At 36.4% G+C, this 26,930-nt stretch overlaps 1 protein-coding gene across 5 annotated transcripts in view; it reads right to left on the bottom strand.

Moving 5' to 3' along the window:
* Positions 1-249: 249 nt before the first annotated feature.
* The window catches only part of ZNF143 (zinc finger protein 143), a 39,163-nt gene continuing 12,482 nt past the window's right edge, over positions 250-26,930 (bottom strand). Inside the window, exons 2-16 of one of the 5 annotated variants that reach the window (XM_027737337.2) lie at positions 26,662-26,780; positions 25,822-25,914; positions 25,282-25,365; positions 24,980-25,060; positions 23,738-23,934; positions 19,835-19,909; positions 15,435-15,554; positions 14,324-14,399; positions 12,425-12,550; positions 9,272-9,451; positions 7,946-8,173; positions 6,644-6,792; positions 4,825-4,986; positions 4,228-4,374; positions 250-2,230 (exon numbers count right to left, since the gene is read on the bottom strand). In XM_027737337.2, the coding sequence (XP_027593138.1) occupies positions 2,147-2,230; positions 4,228-4,374; positions 4,825-4,986; positions 6,644-6,792; positions 7,946-8,173; positions 9,272-9,451; positions 12,425-12,550; positions 14,324-14,399; positions 15,435-15,554; positions 19,835-19,909; positions 23,738-23,934; positions 24,980-25,060; positions 25,282-25,365; positions 25,822-25,914; positions 26,662-26,773 (1,914 nt within the window). In that variant the 5' untranslated portion in view covers positions 26,774-26,780 and the 3' untranslated portion in view covers positions 250-2,146. Of the gene's footprint in view, positions 2,231-4,227; positions 4,375-4,824; positions 4,987-6,643; positions 6,793-7,945; positions 8,174-9,271; positions 9,452-12,424; positions 12,551-14,323; positions 14,400-15,434; positions 15,555-19,834; positions 19,910-23,737; positions 23,935-24,979; positions 25,061-25,281; positions 25,366-25,821; positions 25,915-26,649; positions 26,781-26,930 lie in introns of all 5 variants that reach the window. The other 4 variants (XM_027737310.2, XM_039382447.1, XM_039382448.1 and 1 more) reach the window with 4 other exon arrangements.

The following is a 26,930-nucleotide window of genomic DNA, read 5'->3' as shown; positions in this document are numbered from 1 at the left end:
ATTGAAAAAACACTACAGCTTTTCCTGACTGAGCTGGTTGTGAATTAATGCCTTGCAGTAAACCAACAGGTATGAAAGGGAAGGAATACTCACATTTGCACAGTGGTCAGAAAGTGTCCTGGGAAATGAGAAGAAGTAAGAACTGAAGTTATTTCTTTGCTAAGTCAAAGCCACTGTTCCAGCCACCGTTTCCAGAAACTATTAGCAATGAAATTTAAGGGGAAAAAAAAGAAAAAAGAACCTTGAACGTTCATGTCAAATGATACAACTTTAATTTCTAAAAGGTGATAAGTACTAAGAAACTGGTCTAGTTGACAGGCAATTAATCCTCCTTGCATAGTACATTTATCTCCATGGGATATCAAGATTTACAACACTTCAGGAAAACTGGCACCTAAGTGAGCAAACAGCCTCAATCCTATACAAAAGTTACAGACAGCCTAATTGTTTCCAAGTTGTACTCTCTAATGGATCCAGAGAATAGTCTTTGCTTTGTCCCCATCTATCCCACAGTACAGTATTCTCTCACTGTACTTTACAGTTGGCCTCTGTATAGAAAACATAAAAGGCTGCAACCCACACTGATATAGTAATTCACAATTAATTAGCTTAATTCTATTCAAATTTGGCCTTTTTGAGGTCAAATACCTCAAAGTATGGAGTTATGGACTTTATTTTTTCATGTAGAATGTGCATCTCACAACACTTGTGATTACTTGATAAAGACTTTGTCCAGAGGATGTTTAATCCTTCCTTTGAGAAGGAAAAAAAAAATGAGGCTTCGGTTTCAGAAGTGCTCTTGACACTCATCTAAAATAAACACTGAACTTACAGGAAGTCAAAAAATTTTAACTTGCTTAACCAGCTTACTAACAAGACAAGAGTAGAAACACCTTTTCATATTAAAAAAAAAGAAAAGTTACATTTTGCTGTATGTGTTAAGACGTATCTACAACAAATTTTTTGTTCCTTTACAGAATGATCACTGGAGACTAGCATTGTACTTACATCATCATTAATTAATCCCTTTTTTCTAGTAACTTGTGTCCTGATTTTCAAAAGCACTCATTATCAGCATATCCTAGGTACTGACTGGTAGTAGCAGGCATTCAGAACTGTTGAAAATAGACTATTAGTACTTATGCTGCAGATGCACCATTTGAAAATATTTCTCTTGAAAACGGGCAACTTTACTTTTTAGTCAAAATCATTCTTGTAGTGTTTTAGCATGTTTGAAATAACTATTACCACTAATTACTTAACACACTGTAGTGGATTATGATCAAAATTAATATGTCAAAAAATTAAGTTTATGATAAATAAACTTTGGAAAAATTTATACAAGGCCGTAAATAAATAATTTGAACTTCAGTCTCATTAGGAAATAAAACAATACGTCACACGACAATATCATCCTACCTAAACAATACAATCTTGCTATATTTATTGCATAATAATCTGAGAGTAACATCTTAAGTAAAATATGTAAAGAAACAAAACCATTAGATTTACTTTCTTTAATATTGAACAACCAGTTTGTCCTTTGTACATAATCCAATTTAAAGATAATATAATTAGCATTTCCAGCATTAACAGTCTGTATTTACAATGAATGAGATGGGGTAGATAATCTAAAGAGTATTCAAATCTGTATGAAACAAATCAAAATACGAAGATTTACAGTAGTAGGCTCAAAATCCAAGACTTTTCCATTGATGGAATGCAATTTAAAAGGCTTTATTGCCTTTATTATTTGTAAGGGTTCCTGAAATGGTGATTTAAACATCTGAAATCTTCAGTAATGCCTTCATTATTTGTACGTGACATTAAAAATTAATTCCAATACTTCTATTTTTCACTTGCTTGTAGACCAGTCTGAAATCTGATGAAAGGATAACAAGAAAGTTTACTATATAATCCTAATTCCATATTCCTGAATACAACAGTTGTAAGTAGATGATGTCAGTCCATTCCAAGGGTTATGTACACAAAACTCAGAAAATGTTCTTCACTCTTGCATAAAATGTGTACATAGTATCAGTGAGTGGGTGACTTCAAAGTTTTTATGGTTTGCTGCTGGCATGGACCTTTGCTGATTGAAAATAAAATAGCTTTCACTCTATTGTTCTAGTAGCAGTTTTAGAAGTTAATCATCAATCCCCGGTGTTTCACCCTGCTGTATTCTGGAGGCTATTCTAATGGCTTCTTCCAGAGACTGTTGTTCTCCAAGCTGAAACAAATGCATTTAAACATAGGTAAATCCAAAGTTTTATACATGGATAACAAATGCATTAAAAAAAAAAGATATGAAAGCAAAGATCTAGATATCAAACAATATTTTAGCCCAAATAAGCATGATCAGCATTGTCACACCTCTCCAGGGTAATATATATCAGCAGCTATCTAATCAGCATGACAATTAAGATAGCTGCTGATAGGAATTAAACTAAGTTTCTAAGTATCTACCAAATACATTTGCTTCAAAGAACTGCTCCAAGGTAAACACACTACAGGACACACAAAGTAGGTGATATTTCAACTTGGCAGACATTACAAAATTAAAACAAGGGTTTCTGAAGTCATGGTGGCTGCTGGATTACATTTTAACACTGGTAAAGCAAATAAACATCTTCGCTTTTCGTAACTCTGTAACAGAAAGTCAGCTCTTTGGAAGACCATTAACAGTAATTTATAGAAAAAGTGTGTCTTTACTGTAGAATCTTGAGTATATAAAAAACCTGTTGTGATGACACTGATTCCACAGTAGTTTAGAGAGGAAATTATCTTGTGGTTGCAACTACAAAGTCATCAATGTATCTGGTACTACCAGAAGCAACATAACCTGAATAAAGACAACTGGAGACATGATTTGGGGAAAGAATCCATGGAATTCTATAATATAGATGCTATGCATGTACAACCATGATTGGTACAATGAAGACAAATCTCAACCTCACAAAAAAACATACAGCTGGCCATTACCTGTTGGCCTGGGAGAAACACATAGGAGAGTGTGAAAGATAAAACCAGATTATTTTACCTAATGGGACAGATGTAAGTATCCCTTGTTATTTTTACAGCCATTGCATATCACATTCTGGAGCCACTCAAATCAAGAAGACCTCTCTTATCACCTCGTTAGGACTTTAACCTGACCATCAGGCTACTGGCTTCACCAGTATTTAGAAACAAAACAGGTTAATTTATTAGAATCAAAGTACAAAAGAAAAACCTATCAAAACCTCAGGAATAATCAATAATATTTTAATCTTGAATTCTCTCTCTCTTCTATTTGTATTATATATTTTAAGTTTAATAAATGTAAAGATACTTCACCAAATGCTCCACTGTTGGTAAAAACAGAAGGGCATGAGCAAAGAGTGCCTATATTTTTGTTTAATTCAAAGGACACACTGCCGAGGGTGCAACTCTGCTTTCCTGCAAACAATTGCCTTCTGATAGGGTTTCTCTTACAAGCAGTTTTGATTACTGCCAACGTAGCTCAAAAGAGAGGAGTTCAGAATTCAGCGCTTCTCAATTTTCATTGCTCTTCAACCAGCTATTTTCCATTTAACAAAGGAGGAAATAACAATCTCTCCTTTCTGCTTGAAGATATTAACACTTTTCCTTTCAATTTGAGCTCTTAAGAGCTCTTTCATACCTAGAAACTACTTTTTCATTACAGTGTTTGAACAATGTGAGGAATTATTTACAGAGACTACTGCTTGTACTGTGCTGGTTTGACACATACACAGAAGGTCCCTATTTCCAGAGATTTCTGATTGTTAATCTTCCTATATAACTGTTTGCACCTTTTCACTGTTAGCATTTCAAGGTTCAAATAACATAAATTCACTAATTTTATAAGTTCATAGCAATTTACCCTTGAGAGTTTGGTTTTATACGTGTCAGCTCTATATGTAAAGCTGAAGGATGAATGAAAGCACATTTCCACTGAAAACCTATGACTCCATGAACAATTCAGTTGACCTGAAGTTTGACTCATCCCTAACCTCCCCCTTTTTTGGAAATGCTACAAGTAGGTTTGGAAAATCAGGTGCTGCTTATTCCTCTTCCTAACCCTATATGTTATTTAAAACATGAGACCATATGGTTATGGCCAATTTTTTTGCTGGGATGCCAAGCTTATTTGAATCATTTTGTTACATGACTAGTAACTTCTAACTCTAGCAGAAGCACTCCAAAAAACATTTACCCCCATCTTACCTGTACTGCAATTTGTGTCCCATTGGATGTAGCCAGCAATGTAACAGGTCTAGTTTCTGTAGTCACTAAATGGTGCCCGTGTTGCTGATGTCCCATTTCTGAGGAGGCACTGTGAAATGCTGCTAAGTCTTGAGCCACAATGGCAACCTTCAAGACCAAAAGAAGAGAATCAGCTGGGTGACAGATACTGTACTGTACTGACCTCATACAACCACTGTCTTCAGAGTTAAATTCAAACCTGTGACTGTTCAACTTTTCCTATCTGCTAAATAAGTTACACTCCCATAATATTAAGCAATAAAATTTTACAGTTCATACTGTATTCTATTCTTAGCTCTGCCACTCACCTAAATGAATTATCGGACTGGTACCTCGGAGTTTTGTCCTGGCAGAATACATGAACATTCTGCCATATGTTGATGTACAGCACTGGAGTAGAACACATCAGACACTTAGGAGGTGAATGCTACGGCCAGGTGCTGAAAACTGCTTTACTACGATAAATCTACGTGAACACCAGAACTGTGATGGCTTAGATGCCCATTTTATATCAGTTCATAAAGGAAGATTACACATGTATGCAGGATGATCTCTTACCTGCTGTCCTTCGGTGCCCTCTGCAGTAACCATCGCCACGGAATGTGTTCCTGCAGAAGAGATGACGGCGTCGTGGGCAGGGACGGTGATGGTGGTGCCATCTTGTGTCACCATAGTGATAGTATTGCCGATGGCCTGCATGTCTGCCTGGGATATGTTGACCTGAAACACAAAATAATTCATGAAGTAAAAATAAAAGGTTTGGTTGCTGCTCAAGTCATACTTGTGTCTTAAGGTTTTGGCAATATAACAAATGTTTTTAAGTGAGGTTGAAACAAAAAAATGATATTCCTTAACAACATTTATCAAAAATCCCTGCTAGTTGGTTCAGCAGGAATACTTCTGCTAGTTTGGTTTCTTTATTTGAAATAGTGTGTAGCAACCCAGAAGAAAAAGGCAACTTTGCTCACAATAGCATGGAAAAACATTTAAAGCCATGATCTCAAGTAAACTGGCCAAAAGATCTAGTAGGCGTTATTCCACTTCCTGACCAGTGTGCTCATTCATTCCTCCGGAATCACCATCACTCTTTGGCCAAGTCCCCATCTGTGACAAAGAGCCCTTGTTTTTGTCTTCACTGGGATTTAACAGTTCATGACCTTTCAGACACACTTATCTGTTTACAGAAATAAAAATCTGACTCCCAGTAATAAAAAAGAGGTTGCATACTTAAACCCAGAGTCTACAACTCCATGTTAATCACATCATATCCCAAATAACAGCATGATAGATTATCTATGCATGTGTCTTACACAGTGGACAATGGGATTTAAGGTAGTACCACCTGACATACTTTGACCTTAATGGAAATACTAAAGAGGCCTATGAAGGCTTAGAATTTAAACCAAAAATAAATCCATAAAAATTAATGATCTAAATTACTGATGTCTCCGGTATAAATGCATTAGGGCATCAGATACATGATTTGATGTCTGTTTTACAAGGCAATAAATCCCAGAACTGAAGTCAACCTGAAGGATAATTTAAATAAATGTAGGAACTCTATGTCAAGGCTTCTGCAGACCAACGTTCATTTTAGAGGGTAAAAATGCCAGCTACTTAGTACTGCTGCAATGTCCAGAGCTGGCAATGTAACAGCCCCCTTGAATATTTCATTTTCATTTTGAATTCAGAATATATCTTTCATATGCTACTGGTATTTCAGCTGCCCTACTATCTGAGATAAAAACTTTTCCTCACAAGCCTTCAGTATACTGCTATAGTGAATCAAGAGAGTTGTGCTGAAGTCTCTTCCCAATGAAATTTCATATTAAATCCCTAAAAATATATATCCATAGGAATCCTTACAAAAATACAGCCATAGGAATTTTCAAGTGGAGGAGGTAATAAAGCATTCCTTATCCTTTGGCTTATGTTAGGAATGGCAAGAACTGCACACTACAAAACTGCTTTTAAAGCAGGCACCTGGACTGGAAAGACTTCCCACTCCTTCAGCCCCCCAAAGTGTGTGCAGACAACAGAGAAGATGACCATCATCTATTAACAGCATAATTAGGAAATTCTGAGAAACCTCAGAAACTAGGTTGTATATATGACAATTGTTAAAACAGCTCATTAAGAGTGACAAAGATATCAAGGACAGACAAAACCCCTCCCTTTGTATTAATAGTTTCACATGTCAGAATATATGGTTTCATTTAGGTATCCCACAGGAGGCATAACACTAAATATATCCTGATGCAGCTCCAAAGAAGCTTCTTTCCTTAAGAAACCCATGTACATATTTATCAAGAATCTGCAAACACGTGCCTCAGTTCTCAGTTTATTTTTGTAAGTCTCAAACACTGTGGTTACTTACATGTTGGGTTCCATCCTGGGATATTAGTGCCACTTGTTGACCTAATCCTGACTGAGTAACTGTAGCAACCTGTGCAGAAATTACATCTTCTCCCTCTACCCCTGTCACATAGGTTATCTGGGAGCCTTTGAGAACATCTTCACCTTGACCTATTTGAGACAACGAAGGTAAGAGGATAGTTTACATACTCTAAATGCTGCCAGGAAAGCAAATAACAAGGATTAAGTCCCAGCCTGGTTTGAAGTTTTTAAACACTCCAATGGAAAAATTTAGTAGAAAGATGAGAAAAATAAAAGAGACCAAAAACGAGCCAGAAAGTCTGTTATTTTGGGAACACGGGATGTAATGGATGTAATCTTCTAGCAATGAATTTTTACACACATAAATACTACATATGAAGAAACTATACATTTAGCTTATAAGCAAATATTAAAATGGTGGCAAACATTCCTAATTTAATTATCATTAAATGTTAACTTCTCCACACAAGGGACTTCATGCAAACACAACTGGAAGCTTTTTAAAAAAAGTTATTAATTAACAAACATACAGAAGAACACAGATAACTTTGTGTGGAGATTTAAGTAAGTTCATTATCTTAAGAAATGTTTAACCTCAGCAAATGAATCTTATCATTCCTTTAAGAGAAGGAATTAGGCTATAGCAAATCTTGAGGCATTCAGTGCAGTTCCCCATGAACATGTAGCAAACCAACTTTTCTAACCAAAGCAACATTTCCGATATTCTGTCTCATCTAAATATCACCATTTGACAAGTGGTATTTGTCCTGTCACAGTATCTTCTTTGGTCTCATCTTTTATAGTCATAGGATTCAATACTCGTGATACCATGAAAAACATACTCTGAGGGGTGCTGCAGCACAGAAGCTTATTTTCATCTCTGCCTCCTAGGACACCCAACTCCTGCACAAAAGACTGTCACCAACCATGGCATTATATATACTTTCAGAAAAATCCAGTAGGTTGCAATCAAAGTAGTTTAGATTCTCTCAGTCCCTTCCCCACATTCATGTTTATTGCAGGTTTGCTGAGACTGCGACTCAAATTTCTCTCTTATCCCCAGGACTGCTATAAATGAGTTTATTATCTGATCAATTACTCTCTCAATTTCTGTTTACAAGTTGCCTACCACACTAAAGTCTTACAGAGAAATTAAGATGTCTTTTTTAAGTACTTACAATTTTTATCTATGCTTTAATTTCCTTGGTTATTGAAAACCCCAGAAAAATACTATCCAGCCCATTTTTTTTACAACAAGAGAACTGAAGACTGAAATTCTAACCTGGAGGTGGCTCAAAGAAAGCCTCTTGTTCTTCCTCAATGGGCTCAGTGTCGTTGTGCGCTGTCCGCTTGTGCATAGCAAGAGTAGAAATCTGCTTGTAGGTTTTCCCGCAGTGATTACAGTTGTAGGGTTTGGAATGAGTGTGTACAACATGATGTTTGTATAAACTGGAATACTCTGTAAAACGTTTATCACAACCAGGAACTGTGCAAACGTAGGGCTTCTCCCCTATATGAGAAAACAAGAGGGACAAAGAGAATTTTATCCAGGATGCATAGAAAAAATTTGCCAGCAAATGATATGCACCTTCATTACCAACCATACTTTCATTTCAAAGGTAACAGTGAAGCTCATCTTCACAAAGTTTATCAATGCAATCTCTTACTGCCTTTTTTTAAAAACTACTGCCAGTACAAGTTGGGCCCATTTTTTTCCCCCTTTCATCCCATCTTCTGATGAAGACAGAATGATACAGGCTGAAAGCTGCCATGTCAGTTTGCCATTCTATTGAGAACTTTTTTCTTTTGTTACTGGAAACCCCATACTTTTCCTCAATGATCAGGTATGTCCATTCACTAGTAGTATCACCTACTTTTGAGTCTGTGAAGCTCTGAAGAAATCTACAGGAAGCATATGTTTAAACAATTATGGTTTCATATAGAAACAACTTTTACTTAAAAATCAATGAAATAAATGTCTAAATTACATTGTAAAGTAAAAATATAAATTGAGATACAGAACATAGATCTAGGAAGCCTGTCTGTGTTTTATAAAATACATAATGCTACCAAGATGATATGGCTATCACAGGCTTTTACATTTTAAAATCTTCAAATTTGTGGTGATTTTTTCTGCCAACTAAACCTGAAAATCAAAGTTGGGTAAGTATTTTCACCTCCAGTCTATAAAAAGGAAGTTTTGACCACAGTTTCAGCAGCAAGGAAAACACAGCTGGGATGAAAGAGTGACTCATAACAGTGAGCCAAAGTTAAAGCTCAGACTTGTCCTTTACTGTTATTTATTTACAAAACAGCTCACAAGTGAGGCAAGCCCCAGAACCACATTAAAGATTTAGCCCAATGTCCACTGAAGACAAGGTTTTGCATGTTTTAAAAAACTTTGTATCCAATCCAAAATTATTCTGCCTTGACAGCAAGGTGGGAAACCTAACTGCTGAGGGGAGAGGAGACCCAAAGAGAAGCACCAAGCCAGGTCATATGAACATGACTATACCCAATTACAACACACCAAAACATTGTTCACAAGGAGAATGACAGCCTCTCCCAAGCAGATTCCACTTCAAAATACAAAGCATCGCTCATATACCTGTGTGTATTCTCACATGATTCTTATAATTAGTTGCACTGGCAAAAGCTCTCCCACATCCCGGCTCTGTACAATAATAAGGCCTTTCGCCTGTGTGTGTCCTGATGTGAACCTTTCTGATATTAGACGTTGTGAATGACCTGCCACATCCTTCAAAGGGACACTTAAAGGGCCTTTCACCTGAAAAAAAAAAAAGACAAGAAAAGGTACATATGCAAAAGTTATAAAAGAACAAAAACACTCAGTTACACTTAGACTGAATGTAGGAATCCAAAGCTACCAATTCTATCGTTGAGATCCTCAGTCAGAAATACCATGAACACACCACTGTGAAGTATTCTAGTTTAGCAAAAACTCGCAAAATTTGGGAAAATTATAGTCTGTAAGCTAAATTATGAAGCATTTAGATTAGTACTTTATAATGTATAAAACAGACTCAGTTGATTTGATGAGCTTCCACATCATCTGTATTCTAACAAGTACTTAATACCCTCCCCAATTCATACCTATATTATCCAAAACAAGTGTATCATACCATTTGCACATTTGTCAATTGTTAATTCATGAAATGAAAAAAAACCCTTCGTGGTTTAACATATAACCAAGATACAAATGGGTAAGTAAAACTCACTCTAACTTTAACTGAGAAGAACAAACTTTATAAAGAGAGACAGCCATGAAACTCAAGTTTCAAACCCCAAAACCAAAGCAATCACAAATATAGATTCTTTTAAAGTAAGTCTAATAATGTAATGTAAATTTAAGCACAACTTACGACCCTGCACCAGAACATTTCACTGTGAACACCAGACAAGGCCAGCCACTAATACCACAATACTCCTGATCTTTCAGGTCTATCAAAGCACACAGAGAGGGAGAGTGAAGGGGGTTAAGTTTGGAGACCTTCGAGCCACCTGACAGGCTGTCGTGCACCTCAGCACTTCTAATGCTAAGTATATTCCACCCACTATACTGCTTACCGAAGAGAAGAATCCAAGAGCAAGGAGAGGGCAGAATACCACTGCAGATACAACAATAGGTACTTAGAGACAGAAATAAAAAAAGTCATTATAGACATTAATACCACAAAACTCCAAAGCAGTTAACTCCTTGGCAGAGGAAACTCCTATTCACTCCTTCGGGCAGTTGTTTCAGGAAGGTTTTTCAAGCCTTTGCCAAGGCAGAGCATGTGTATTACGCACACACGCCTCAGTGTTGTGTTACCATGGCTCCCCTAAGCCTTGCTTCTGCCAGGACCTCAAACACGCCTGAAAGGAGCAGAGGTGCAGAGCCAACCCCGCCCAACAACAGACCCTACGCTAGAAAGGAAAACAAAGTGCTCTTAAGGAATGCCCGCAGGAATGTCACCCGACCGGTCAGAGAAGGCAGCCTTTTCAGTTTCTAGTGTCCTAGTTAGCAAAGCGACCTGTTTCCAGGTGACCGAGAACTGCAGCACTAGAAATGCAAAGCAAGTCCGAAGCCTTCAAGCTCTACCCCACTGCAGCATGAGGTACCATCCACACCAGCTTCTCTGATCCCCGAGTTGTGTGCCTGGGGAAGTCACCGAGGAACCCGAGGCAAGCATTTGATGGCACAGAAAGTGAGAGTGGACTGCTACTCAAAGAGAGGGGAAAAAAATCACTTTTCGCTAAAACAGGCAGATAATTAAGAAAGCACTAACACCGATCTGCCTGATAAAGGAAGGAAAAGCCTTCAGAGCTATGGAAGAGAGTAGGAGAGCCCAGACCTGTCGCCATCGGGTGCACTGCTGCAGCTTGCGTAGGGCATGAGCACACACTGCTCCATCCAGCTGCACAAAGGACTTGGTGCAACATCTTGTCATTCTTTAGCTTCCCAAAACTACTCAGAAATCTAAAAAAGACATTCCTGCACTCTGGTCCCTGGACTGGTGGGAGATTATGATTCTATTATTCATATTGTTCAAGTGGGTAGGTTACATAAGGCTGGCTCAAGTGTTGCCTCAACTACTAATTAAAGAGATTCAATTACCACACAACTTCTGTGGACATAAAGAAGTAAAAAAAAAAAAAGTCTACAGCTAATCACGTTGTCCATATTCCAGAAACCTTTCAGTCCACAGTCTGTACTTGATGTAGTACACAAGATCCACAGTTCTCTTCTAGAACTGAGATATTCATCCTGATGACCAATTTAACATCACGACAGCACTAATCTCAACAGACTGTCTTTGAATACAGAAGCCCAAGAAAGCACAAGAAATATCTTAATGTAATATTTAGGTTTTACAATTTTTATTGCCTGCATTTATATTCCACCTCCCCATATTGATCTTTTTAATCTGAGAAAAAACCCCAAACTATTTCTTTTGTCTTTTCTTCTTTACTCACTAAGATTCAGAATGTTCAGTGGAAAAACTTGTCAGTGTTCTAGCAGAGATAAATATACTTAATGGTATAGGCTAGCAAGTGATCGATTGTTCTTCCTGGATTTAAGGGTTGTTTTGGTTTTTTTTTTAAGATCTCAGGAGCAAAGGAGACATTGTGCAAGCTTTTTTACATGAGTGCACCCACAGAGTTTTGCAGAGTTGTAGTGTATGCTGTCTATATTTATGTTTTGCCTTTCAAATGAATCTTTTTGGAAAAAATATAAGATTTTTTTTTAATGCATTTGGAAGCTTTATTAACAGTTGGTTTTCTATGATGTTTTTGTTCATTTTTCTGCTGCATAAAGAGAAGGGAAATCAGGATAACAAGCTCAGAAGTATCAACCTTCATGAAGCTGGCATGCAATTTGTATTAAAGCACCAAAACTGAAGAACACTGATGGCATTTCAAAAAGGTGAGACATATTATTGAGGAAAGTTCCTTGTTCTGTTACAGCTGCAGATGAAACTGTAAAGGCAACAAGTGACTCAGTGACAATTTAAATGAGGCATTGCTAAAGTTAGTGCATTTACAATAGCAGTGTGGATGCTTGGGCACTTTTTCCAAGAAAAGCATGCTGGATTTCTAGTAAATGCTTACCATGCTGAAATGCTGTTGAGCTCACTGGGCTTCAGAAAGAGAATACACACAGGCTGATTTTGTAAGTATAAAGTCACAAAATGAAGAAACAGAAAAAAAAAACCCTTACCTCAGTGAATTAACAGAAAAGTACTGAGTGATAATGTACCTGTGTGGGTTCGAATATGTTTCTGCAGGTCTCCTGAAGTCTTGAATGATTTAGTGCAATTTTCTTCTGTGCACCGATAAGGCTTTTCACCCGTGTGTGTTCGAACGTGACTTTTTAACCCATACCCTGAAGATCAGAAAGGATGTTACAGTAGTGTAAACACAAAACTAGGATACTCATAAACCATCACCATCAAAACCTGCGCTTGCCATTCCAATCAGGAAACTGGATGATGAGTAAAATTTGCTCTTTCATTCTTCACAAGCTCTTCATTCTACCATACAGAGCAGCAGAACTCTAGATAACAGTTTAGAAATTCTTTCATCCTTCATTTGTGAAGAAAATACACTTCCATAATGCTTCTCCTTCCCTTCAGAAGGATAAACTTTAATCATTATAATGTGGACAAAATATTTATTCTGCCTTCTGAAGAAGCTGTGTGCTCTGCATTCCATCTAGTTTTTACCTCTTCCCACTACTGCCACCAAAATGACATTTGCTCACAGAAAAAGCAGTTCCACTAATGAAGTTAGCATTAAAAGCACATATATAGGTGCTAACTGATAGCAGTCACAGACACTCATTCTCTTTAGGATAACTTTTAGGAACTCATCATCATCAAAAACTCTACCAGTTGAAAGTGAACTTTGGATCAGGCCCTCTGTAAATTATTTTGCAATGAGCATTTTACCAAGATTTTCCTTTCAGCACTTCCCTGAAAATATGACTAAAGAAGCCTGAAACAGCCATTTTAGAAAACAAACCTGAATTTTACTTGTGCCCACAAGTGATGTGTATATTTCTACAAAATAAAGAAAGTCTGTAAGAAAATGGCATTTGCTTTAATTTCACAATGTGTTCTCCCCAAAACAACTGAAATTCCTATTCTTGATGTTCTTAAAAACACAAAGCATGTGTACCAAGCTGAGCATTAATTCACTCTTTACATCTAAAATGAACTCAATTTCCTGATCCAACCCAGGAGAGCGCTTCATATTTAAACCAAGAGCATTCAGTAATTCAAGTGAACTTTGTCAAAGGCAAAGATTGCTGAACTACAGAGGTACAACAGCTCTGACCAAAAATATGGTAGTTGTAGAAAACAGCTGTTTATAGTCATAGTCTGTTGCAAAAGAAGAGAACATTTCATTGTGGAGTTTTGCAATCCCTTTACAAACACCATGCAATTAAAGGTGCAGTTCTGTAAGTGTGGTTGTTTCCCTTCTGACCTTTCTCACCAGCATTTATGTATTAGATCACATGAATTTATTTTAAAAAAACTTATTAAAAAAAAAAGCCTAACCTTTCTAAGCAACATACTAATTTACATTCAAAGAAAAAGAATTTGAAACAAGACTTGCTCTTCCACTTTCTTCCTTGTTTCATTCTTCAGAATTGCATTTTGCATGATCAAATTCAATCTCAGGAAGAGCATCATTTAAGAGCAGTCTGTATGAAATGTAGAGTTCACTTCATGAGATGTCATTCTGATACGAATTCAGTAAAGAACACTTAAATCAGCATCTTCCATGGAAGTTCCTTTCAAATTTACATCAGAAGATCATCAATCTACCTCTAGCCAACAGCTTTCTATTATCACCCCATTTAACTTTTGCTATTAGTTGAACGTTAAGAAAGGTCTATTTTTCAACATTAAAATTTGACTGTAGCGTAACAGGTGAAGAGTAAGGGAAGTGTTGAGTGTTTCATCTCATTCCTCCTTCAGTAACTAAGAGTTAAATCCTCTGTCATTTCTATGTGCTACACTAGCTGAAAAGATTACTTTTTTTTTGCAGTTCTGCCAACCAACTTAGCAGTTTAAAAAAGACAATACTAAAACCTTAGTTTATTCAGAGACAAACAATAACAAGCAGGAGGAGCTAGTCTACAAAAGATCACCTGTTGCAAAGGCTTTGCCACATCCAGGATGTTCACACTGATACGGTCTGTCTCCTGTGTGTGACCTTTCATGCACCTGTTGACATCCAAGACAGAGACTTAATGAAACATATCTGGTTACTTCATCACAGAAACAGTTCATTCTCAAAGTCAACCTGTTTTATTTCTCTTCCTAAGATTCACATTCAAGTGTCTGTTTATATCAGTGATGAAAAATAATGAAATATGGTAACAACGTTTTCCCTAAAACTAAAGATGTCTCTTTCTGAAGTTTAAGCTGATCCTTCCAGTCAGTTTTGCACAAAACACTTCTGTAAACACAGGCAGAGTTGCCATCATGCATCTGCATTAAAGACGATATGCAAACATGCCTCAGAGCCCACTCTCCATCTGATTTTTGCCTCCACTGAATGCTTCCAATGATCCTCTAATATTGCATGAAGCCTCTGCAGCAAGGACACCAGTTTAGCATATGATCCATAGAGTCAGCTACTCACTGGCGCCTCTATCGAGTCAGAGACAAGGCAGCACTGCAAAGAGGTTACCTCATCAGCAGGTGATTACCTCAGCCTCAGCTGGAACGGGAACAGCTCTACGCCCTTACTGTTTCAGTAGTTCCTTTACTTAATTTAAAAAAGGAAGAGTATTAAGGAGTTGCCATCTGTAAAGCAAAGATGCTCCAGCTTTTCACTTTGAATGTTAGATCATTTTGAAGAGCCGGACTTTGTATTATGATGGTGAAATATTTAAAAAAAATAGAATTTTTGCACGTTCGTGCATACATGATAAAAAAGTTGATAAAGTGAACACTGGATTCCAGAGTTATTGTGACACTGCTGGTGGAATCAATCTCAACAAGTGATTTCTTATATTATGGCAATAGAGCGGCTTAACATGATCCCACACCTGCATCTACCCAGAACACTAAGTAAACTCAGCTGAGCACCTGAGACAAATCAATCCAATGAACCTGTAAAATCAATCCAATAAACATTTGACAAAACAGCCCCATTGCAACTGACTCTCTGTTCATTTCCATTACTGTTAACCACAAGCTTTGCAAAAAAATCGTGTCTACAAAGTAACAATGCACATTTGTACATCTCCTCACCTTAAGATGATGAGCTGTTGTGTACAGTTTGCCACAACCATCATAGTCACAGCGAAAGGCTTTCTCTCCAGTCTGCTGAGATTTTGCAGTCACTCTTGTTCCATGTCCTTGCAGGACAATCTTAAGGTAAAAATAAAAAAAAGAAATCAAAAAAAAACCACAATCAAACCACACACTAAAAAAAACCAACAACCAAAATGGATCAGAGAAGTCACACAACTTTATTTTGCTATCAAGCCAGAGCTGATCATGACAGGTTTCTTTTGTTTCTCTTTGCTATGCCACATATTTCTTAGTCCTCAATAAATAAACTAACTAGAAATAAATAACTGAAAAGCATAAATTCTGATGAGAGAAACTGTAAAACATACTTGTAACTAGCAAATTTAAATGCTTGCATTAATAAGCCAAATAGCAAAGACAAAATAATTTAAAAAATAAGAGGGTGGTAAAACAACCAAATGAGTAGATAGAAAAATCTTAGATTACATCTAAGGCACTGGATCTGCTCCTAAGGGAGATTAACCATAAATCAGACCACTTTCAAAGATAAAGTTCATGGAAAGGTCAATTTAAATTAAATGCACTTATAATGAGCACTTTTTGAAAATGAAGGAAAGCATTCTGTCCTTGGTCCGCAATGCCTGTATTTTGATCAAACTAATTGGAGCAATTTGAGCTAGGTTCTGGCATGACACAATAGGAAAACACACAGAATAGCTTCAAGAGGCAACTTAAATCCCTTTTAAAGGCTTACACTGACATGCAAGAACCTTTCATACAGACTGAACAGAGCAGAAGCCCAAATGTAAGCACTTTGATACAACTGTATGCAAAGTAATTGAGACTATTTTAAAAGGTCTGCCCTATTAGACCACCTCTCTTTTCTTATGGATCCAGTTCTATTCTCAACTGTACAAAAGAACATTGCACAGAATGGATGAGGAGACAACACCTTCAGCTCAAAGCATGGTCAGCTGCAGCAAGTTCCTCACAGCAGTATCCAAATGGGTTCCAAGTATCTCTAAGGATGGATACTCCTGAAGGCTGTCCCCAGCCTTCACATTCCCAACTAATTCTTCTTGGCAACCGAGGTCCAGCAAAGTGTCTCTCACCTTGCCAGCTGCTCTGTAACCTGCTTTAGATTGCCAGTTGCCATCCCTGAACTCCAGAATCCTCCTGGATTTCACGTGCTCTGTGATGCCCTTCGGCAGATACTGAGATTGTTAAAATTCCCTATGAAGAGGTGGGCCTGTGAACATGAGGTTTCTTCCAGTTGTCTGAAGAAGGCCTCATGTTCTTCCTGACCATGGACTCTGTAGCAGACCACAACCACCACAACCCACCCATGCTGGTCATTCTGACCCATCACCCATCTCAAAGCAGAGCCCTCTGCAGTCCTGCTGTTCCCAGGGCAGCTCCTGCTTCTCTCCTTCCCCACCTGGCCTTACTAAAGAGCCTGGATCCATCCATCACAGCACTTCAGTTGTCTGAATTCTCCCACCACATCCCTCTCATCCCAGCAAGACTGCAGCCCTGCAACTGCACATCAACCTCTACTTCCTCATTCAGATAGATCAGAAATTTGACTGGGAACAATATTCCTACAGATACTTCAGAGAGGATGGGATACCCCCTATTACCTTCAGACTGTTCTTAAGACTAAGGAAGCAAAGTTATATATAAAATTTTTAAGCAACTGAAACATTCAACTCCATCACTTCAGAAAAGCTACTCTGGAACCATGGAGAAAAACAAAACCTAGTGGATCAAGAAACCCATTATTAATACTATTGTTTAACCTATGATGCATGAATCACAGAAGTCACTTCAATATATTAAGGATCAAAAAGAATACTCTTGGTTGAGCACCTGCACTGAACCACTGATTTTTTTTGTCCTATCAGTAAACCTACTACTATTTCTTTGTTGTTTTAGCATGTAAAATATGTATATACTTGCAGAGATCTGCTATAAAGCTGAAGTATGCCAAAGCTTACAAGAAAATGAAAACAGTTCTATAGTGCTGATATCTGTAAGGAAATAACCAGATATAATTTTACCAGTGTTAAGATTGTTTTCTTTCCCCCCCTCTTTGTATCAAACAGAACACTGAGGAAAAAAATCAGTTTAACATTATGAGCACTGGTTTGTTCAAACAACTGTTTGCAGAAGTATGTGTTTCTTCACAATACATTAGTTGGTATGACTCGAGCATTATTAAGAATTCAGTTAGTATCATTCAACAAGAACAGATATAGTATTAAAATTACTGTTCTTAAAAGACAATACATTAGGGAAACTAAAAAATTCTGATGTTAGGAGGCACCAAGTCAGAACGTAGCAAATAAAGCACCTTTATAATAATGTGAAACTTACTGAGAGGAACTGTGTGCTTCAAAATACTTTTAAATACACAGAATTAAAAAAACCCCTATTTTTAAGAGATCATAAATGCATCCAGAGTTCAGATAGGTAACACAGGAGAAAAACAAAGGTAACAAAGAGCTCAGGTAAGATTTTTATACTGCATATGTAAAAGCAGAATCATATAACCGAAGTCTGTATTACGAACAGATGGGTATGACAGACTTGAAAGGAAATAGTGTAGGATATCCATTTGGGCACACAGAGTCTTTTTTTTCCACATGTAGAAATCACAAAGAGGTTTTATGCTTTTTTCTTTGGTGAAACACCTCACTAACCACATGCAAGTCTAAATGACTGCTTAGCAGTACTACAGCTGTTACCTCTGGACTTAAAAAGTTTATAAATATACATCTATTTAATTCTACATGTAAATATGAGTTTATTTTATCCCAAGTAATATTAATTCAGAATGAGTTACAAGTAGGTATCTACTTAAATCAAGATATAAACATGATTTGTGTTTTCATACATAACTGATAGCTTTGGGCCCCTTCAGTTGGCCAACTGAAGACACCTTATATGGGTCAGAATTTGAGACTAAGCCTCAACACCTTTTGAAACACCAGATCTCTTTTTGTTGGAACATATAATGCTCCATAAGATTGGAACACTTCCATATGGCACATATGTTGCCATACATATCTAAGATAAAACAACCTTTAGATTTACTTTGTGTGGGGCTGAGGCCAAAATCAACATTTAAGTGGATACTGGTCACAGGTAATTTTGCTTCATAGGCTCTTACTTTCAGTTAAAACCAACCAAGATCTTATCTTACTTGTCCTTGAATTTTACCTTTTATTGGGGTTGTATCCCTATTCCAACCTACAAGTGTGCAAACCCTCTGAATTTCTCAATTTCATTTTCTGAATACAGTAAGATACAGTAAATAATGCATGTATTAGGTATTCTCTCCTTCCACAGTCGTGCCACACAGGCAAAAGTAGAGTGTCTGCAGCTTTAAATGTTGTGGAACCTAACTTGTATCACAGATACTGTATTTTATGTTGGAAGATATTTTTCCTCCTTATCTAGTTCATTATTTCTTAAATTAAACACAAAGAAAAGATGGGGCTTCTCTGGGCAAACCTTTCTCAATGCAATGACTTTTCCAGTTTTGATTTTTTCATCTGAACATATGAGTGTATAGAGGATTTAGTACTATTTTCGCTGTTGGCCATAACTCTTTTAAGCCCAAAATACATTTTGCTTTGTCTTTTCCTTTAATAAAATATTATGTCAAATACATCATTTTAAGGAATCCAGGGAAAAGAAACCAGCTTGAGACTTAATAAGTTGCACCTGTATTTTCCATTACCCCTTGAACTTTTAAGATAATCTTTTCACATTGAAAAGGATTTTATATTTCTATGTACTAACAACACGAATCCAAAATAAGAAATGGAAGTATTTTTCTGCTTCTTTAAGCATTCACAAGGAACAACATTCTTAACTACTGATTCCCTATAAGACCTGCAATGAAAGGCAGAGACCCTAACAGGGCAAGTGGAATCAAAATAAGTCATCAAAGAGAGAACAGTTCCAGACATGTGCTTGGAATGGTCTCTCTTGAGAAGAAAATAAGTAATTGAGACAGCATTCTTTCTGCTTTAAATACTGTCAAAAGTCAGTTCATTCTCTGGAAAAGAACTTCCAAAATACTTAACAACTCTTACTGATGAAATACCCAGGTCAGCTTGAAAAATCTTAGAAATCCAACATAATTTCAATTACCTTTTAACAAAAAAAACCCCTAGAAAACAGTAAGTATTAGATGATCTTCTTAAAATCTTGTGACAGCATCTTGTGCAAAGTGAGATAATATAATCTATCTGTATAGGTTTGAGATCTAAAACTCCTGAGGGGTAGCAGCAGACCCCAGTTCATGGCTACAGGACTACCTATCATGCACCTTGCTGGGCAGAGAAGACAGAAGAAATTAATAGACTTATTTCGTATTGGGCACATACCTGCATTTTTTTATCTTGTTCATTTTCACCTATCATTCCTGTGCCACTGACACTGTCATTTCCATCAATAGACACCTGAAAAACAAAATTCAAATGGGAAAAACATTTACAGGTTATTTTTACTCCTTTGAAAGACAGAGGGTTACAGATGGATCCTGAGGGCTTATTATTTCATAGCTCTCTAGCTCCCTCTTGAAACATGGTGATCCTGTAGTACATTAGCTGTCATAAAACTAAAATCACCACATGCAGCACCTGCATTACAGGACAGGCAAAGGGAGTGCAAAGTTGTTTTATAAATTTTGTAAACTTAACAATACTAAGTTCTGACAGAACAAAAATGGAAACATTTATTCCTTCATAATAAGGATCTATCTCACTCCCTATTAAGCAGAAATTACTTGTTTTGAACAGTACAGGTAATTTGATTCCAAAAGAGTTAAGACAATATGTATTACATCTCAATTTGAACTAGTCAAATTACAACAGCTAAGCAAGGACTTACATATTGCTCTATGGGTTTGTTTTTAAAAACGTTCTACAGGAGAAGAAAGGTATTTCTGCTTTTCAAGGAGCTTATAAAAATATCTGAAAGAATATTAGATGTTAATGTGACATTTTTATTTAAATAAAAATATAATTACTCAGTTTAAAAAAACCAAACAAACTCAACTCTCTCACATGCAGCAACTCGAAGAACAGTCTTATTAGTCACTGTAGAAAAAATTAAAGTATACTTTATATAGTTTCCCATTCCTTAATGGCCTCTGTATTAAGCACAAGCATTCACAGTACTCTCTGCATCCATTATACTCAAGACCAAGATTAATGCACCTAAACTTAGTCTAAGTGATTTTTTTAATCTCTACAACAGCTGGGCAGGAACTCTACCTCAGCTGGGATGCTCATGTCCTTTCCCTATGGAGGCCAGAGCAGGCTCCTGAGAATGCTGGTGGTTGTGTAAAGCTGATGCCCGAAGCATCAACAGTTCGCCTGGATATGGGAGATGAACTTGTCCCATAAGAAGGTTTTCAGACTGTACCATCTCTCTAAATCAGACAATTGTGAGCAATAAACTCTTGGGAACTTCAAGGTAAAACAATGAAGAGGAAAGTGCCCAAGTAGAGGCAAGTTTACATTACAAAGAGATTGCAAACAGTCTGAAAGCAGGTAATTTTTGGGTGGTTTTTTTTTTAGAGGAAACAATAGCCATTTTGGGACCTTCTCCCGTGGAATTTTTAAAGGGAAGGGAGAGAACCTTCACAAAAAGGAGACTTAAATTACGTCATCCTGAAACTCCTGTTGTTGGTTGAGAAAGCAACTGCTGAAATGAAATTAGAACTTCATAAATGCCACTGGAAACAAATGATCCAAACAGAATGTGCATGTATATGTGGAGACATGCACAAATCCCAGGAACTGTACTTTGCCAGCAGCCATAATATTGCAGGAAAAGAGCTTATGGAAGGATAGTATGTGTTGTAACCTCTTCACAATTCTATCACATACCTCCTGACTTTATGTTGACCAAGAGCAAGGATCTCTTTCTTTTTTCCTTGGCTGCTTTGGAAGGAAGGTGGCATTGACTCAGCTCAAAATTAAGAGGACTATAGTTAAGTCTGCACATGTTTTGCAAGATGTGGGCAAGTAATACCACACCTGAAGGAGAAGTGAGGGGCAATGAAAAATGTACATATTCCACCACTTCCAGTGAGCTTCTGTGTAGTCTCCTTGGATCTTTGTATAAACTCTCTTATAGTTTCTGTACTGATCCTGGGCAGCTCTCTGATCTTTGCTGTTTCTGCCTGTTATGTAGGACAGGAAAACAGAAGAACCACCACTCTCCAACCTGCCTTTAAAATGTTCTTTGCCCTTTTAAGTTTTGAAAAGAAAACCTTAAAAAAAAAAAAAAAGATACCCAATTTTTAACCTCTCTTTTGCCATACTGTGAGAATTCTGGAAGGATTCCAAGGCAGATCTTTGAGTTCCTCCTAAAAGACTCTCTTATATTCTAAAGAAAGATTTAGTCTGCCTTCAATTAAAAACATAACACCTACAGTGAGTCAAATTAAAGGCTATACTAGTGCACCATTTCACTTCCAACAGCAGCCAATAGCAGATGCTGGACAATACTAAATGAACAGGCCAAGCATGTAGTGATGCATTCCCTAAAATATTCTTCCAACCTCCAAGTAATTTGCGGCTTATGAACTTCCTGAACCAGAAGTCACATGTTCCTACCTAATAGCCATGGACACATTTTTCTTCTATGAATTTATCTAATTACTCTTTGAATCCAGGGATATATTAGCATCCACAATATCCTACAAGCAGTGCTGTGGCTTGATTTTGTGCTTTTTGAAAAAGTATTCTTCCCTTGTTTTTCTTGAACCCATCATCTGAGAATTTCATCTGATGTTTCCAGTTCTGAAACTGGTACAGACAATGACAAGTCACTACTCTTCTTTGTGCTACTTAAAATTTTATAAGATCCTATCATACACTTACCTCATGTATTTAATTTCTTCCTGTACCTTTTTCAACGTGTCTATAACATTGAAAAGCTGCTATGGAAAGTGTACATTGCCTCACTGTGAAGTGTACACAGACATGGAGTAGAATCCCAAAACTACAATTCTCCTTTTGGGGTTCTGACCAGTGAGCTATTACTTGCTTTTGTAAGGAAACCAGGTGTAGTACTTTGAAACTCACTTCTACTGACTTTCTCCAGAGGTTTGAGCAGTACCTTTCAGAATAAAGTTCTGAGATGAAAGTTTAAAGAAAATAAATAGAATTTTTCCTAAATGTAGACACAAGTGAACTACAGAAAACAAATTCACATTACAGAAGTAAAAAAAAAAGGAAATACTGAGATAAACAGGGGAAAAATGCAAATTCACTTGCATTTCTTCTGTTTCTTCTCCACCTTCTCAAAACAGAAACCTCTCAGAAATTACAATTAATGTAGTTGCTGGTTAAGAAGGGCAAAGTTATGACTGATTTAAACCTAAACATAACAGTAGTTACAGAATGCGTAAAAGTTTGTCACTACAGTTCAACTAACCTTGAATTATCTTTTATTTTATGAAATGTTAAGGCATAGTCAAACACAACACAATTTGACTGGCTGTGTTAGGATTTCTCAATTGTAACAGACAGAAGCCTAATGGAAAGAATAGTGCATAAGCCATTTAATTATCCTAACTGGCCTTCTCCTAGGATTTGACAATTCTCAGTGACATTAGAAAACAGATTTTAAAATTTATTCTACTCTTTTTCCAGAGTAATACAAGCACTGATGGTCATTATCCAGCAACTGGGACACTGCTAAACTACAGTCCTCAAGTTGCATCACCCATTACTATACTTACATCATGCTTTACAGAAGACCAGTAAGCAAACAGCATGAATTTTGAGCATCATACTACATTTTACTATTGAAAGTATGGATCAAAGAAGTTTTTTCCAAACTCAGTAACTGTCAATTATCTGTTTTATGCTTCATACAATACATTGTCCTTGCCCAGTACACCAGGCTGTTCTCTTCCCATTCAGGAAAAAAAGAAATCCAGCACTAGTGGTAACAATAATAATTTAACTTTGTCCTTCTTCCCAAACAGTGTCCTTTCAAGAGGCTCCTTTGCAATGCTGTATTATAGAGATTATTATCTAGCTATGTAAATTGCTTTCCAAATTGGTCTGACTTCAGCATTCACTCTTTCTTTTTTCCACAACACTATGCACTGGAGCTGCTCATGATAGTGAAGCACTGTCATGACGATTTGGTGTTCTCTCTTCTAATAGTCTAAGATTCTCTTAATTATCATTTTAATTCTTAGACGACAGTTGGCTTTTGCTGCTACACTAAAACATTATGGATGGAGAAAACATCTCTCAGTGTACCTTGGCTGCATATTGCTCCAAAGCACTGATGGTGTCTGGGTCGATGGCAGCATCCCCTGTGTGAAGACCTGCCACTGTGCCATCAGCCTGAATGGCTAAAATGGTATCTGACTGTGGCATTTGCACCGTGTGGTGGATGTAGGCAGTGGTTCCATCCTCCAGCTGGACAGCTTGTAATGCACTCTGGTCATAACTGTCTGAGAAAGGGTATTACAGAGTGTTAGGATTCTAAAAGGAACAGCAATGTCTGCATGTTACATGGGAAACTACTGCTCTTTAGGAAATGTCTCCTGAAGGCATAAATACATATGAAATATATGAGAAATATAAACATTTAAAATAACATTATGAATAGCACTGAGGAAATTTTTTTCAAGACAATACCTCCTATAGTTTTATTTCTGCACTTATGAAAGTACAAACAAAAATTTATATTGGTCTTTATTTACAAAGGAAATGCTTTCCATTTCATATCCACTCACAATAAAAGTAACATGTATTGATAATACTTCAGATTTTATAATTTGTACATCTGATAATTTTAATAACAGAATCATGCAAATATGCAAAGAAACACATAAACTATATGATTTCTTTTAACAAAAAAATTCTTTATTACATTCTCTTCTCCTGGTATTGTCACACTCGTTTAAACAGACCTAAAATATATACTTGATCACTTTTTCTAGAGAAGTGGTATTATTTCCAGGACTAGTATAATCATCTTCTACAGAAACAGAAGTTATCATTTGGAATAAATACATTTGCATTCTTGACTGCCAGCTGTCGCATTTTCTGCCCTACTGTCTAATGGCAAAGTCATCAATAGCATGATCTTTAAAATGTAAGCCAATCTCTACATTCTTTAGCTCAAGTAGGATTGACTGATTCTTACCTAATTCTTTCTCTTCCATTTTCACATGCAATTATTGCTGACATCTGTATAAGGCCTTACATTCTCTACTAACATGACATACACTTACTCTAATGTGACCCTGGGTTAAAAAAAATGGGGAATATGCTGGTTTGGATTCTGTTTACAACTGCTATATGAGACCCAAAAAGGGAATCGAACCAGTCTCATTTCAACAATTTTCAGATGTCACAAAGTAAAGGCAACAAGTAATTTACAGTGGGAATCACACTACCTAACGTGATAGTTTACAAGAGTATCATATTTGATACTGCTGAAGTTCTGTTGAACACTAATGTAACGAATCACACTTCAAAAAAGAAAGTTACCTTTCGAGGTGTGATGAATAAACGCCGTAGTTCCATCTTCCAGCTGAACCGCCTGTCCATCTTCCAGGCGCAAGCTGTCCCCTGTTCACAGAATTACAGAACTTCAACAATAGTCTGAAGAATACCTTAGTTGGAAAGATTAAACACTAAATACCTAGGATTACAAAATACCTAAGATCTCTTCAGGACTGTTTCCATTAAAATAAGAAATCAAGCTATTATCACAACTGCTAATCAATTGATATCAATATTTATCAGTAATACATTATTTTATAACATATTTCTTGTATTATTGCACTTACTGCTTTTAGACATAGGTACATGTTGAACATAAGCAGCAGAACCATCTTCTAATTGAATTACTTGGCCATCCATTAATTTACCATCTGAAATATATAGAATATTTTTAAGAATTCTAATTGTCTAACAGTTTAAACACACAGTTGATACTTTCTGGATTAAAATATAAATAAAATATTAGCAAGAAATAATGTTTGGTAAAGAGTAAGCACAGTGTGACTGTATGGAGGTTTTAAAATTCTGGTATGATAAAAATGAAAAAGGTCTGCTGTCCTGTCCAGTAGGCAGAATGTTGATATTTCGGTTTGAACTATAAAGATCACTTCACTTTTGTTTGACTTATATTCTGAATTTAATTTTTGCATATTATTAGTAGCAGAAAAAAATAATTATTTTATACTATTACTGTAATACCTGTAATTTCCAACTGGAATTGGAACTTCATAAAATTGTACAGATTTTCCCTGACTTTAAACTCCAAAGAGAGGGCTAAAAAGGGGGATACCATTTCAATACTCATCAACTTCCAGTCCTTTACATACCTTTAGAATTGTGCTGTATGTAAGCAGTGGAGCCATCAGCCAGGGTAACTGCTTGCAAACTTACACCTTCCATGTTTTCTAAGTTGTCCCCATCTGGCAGGGAAAAAAATTTCATGTTCACTATAACCAGCATCAAACCCTAGAAATCTCAAAGATCTCCATAAATTATTACATCCCCTTAAAGCATACTGACATCAGAAATAATAATGGCAAGTAGTTCTTACTTGCCTTCTGGTTTTTGAACCTTGACCACATATTTGGGTCATATGTTCAAGATTTTGCTCTGTAAACGTGACAGCTAAAATGTTATTTTCCTTAACTAAAAAAATATACAATGACACAAAATAAATAACTACAAATTAGGCCACAAGAGTTAACAATTAAATAACAATATATATACTTGTATTGATAATTTTGTTTTGTACAACACTAACTGTCATTGATACACACAAAATTATTTAGATTAAAATACGAGAAAGAGTTTGTAATCATGTAAAATCATAATAAAGCTGTCAGAAAACATTAAGTTTAAGCCAGTCTCAGGTCATTAATCCATTTTAAAACTTGTTTAATACACAGATATAAACTGAAGTTACAAAGTATAAAACAGTAAGACTATACTGAGAATAAAGTCAGATTTTATATTTTGCATTTTGGCACATTTACACTTCTATTCTCTTAATTAAGAGATAATTTCCTTTCAGAATTAAATTAGTGAATCTCAGTTAACTATTGTCTGTTAGATTTTTCATTTCAAATGCACATGAATTTTAGAGTTTTATCTGAGTTTCAAAGAGGAAAGACACAATAATGTAGAGATATTTTAACCTGAAGGTTCACCTTGCACAGCTACAGCTTCTGTTAGACACAGAGTCACGTGCTGGGCCTCCATTCCTCCTCCAGAAAATTCAGTCATTCCCTGAGAGTCTCGATTTATCTGAGCTAATAACATTGTCTACCTAGAAAGAAAGCATTCACAAAATAGAAAATATAAATACAGAACCAGAACCAGTTAATCCCAGTTGAATGTGATTTTTATAGAGCTGCTACAAATATTTTGTTATGTTTTACATAAAAAAAGATGCAAAGAATTATTGACTTACTTGGAA

The sequence above is a fragment of the Pipra filicauda genome, unplaced genomic scaffold (assembly GCF_003945595.2).
Source record: "Pipra filicauda isolate LSUMZ 115617 unplaced genomic scaffold, ASM394559v2 scaffold26_size5592650_pilon, whole genome shotgun sequence".
Classification (NCBI taxonomy): Eukaryota; Metazoa; Chordata; class Aves; order Passeriformes; family Pipridae; genus Pipra; species Pipra filicauda.
Note: the sequence above shows the minus strand (reverse complement) of the source record. Positions and strands in the feature narration are given on the sequence as shown.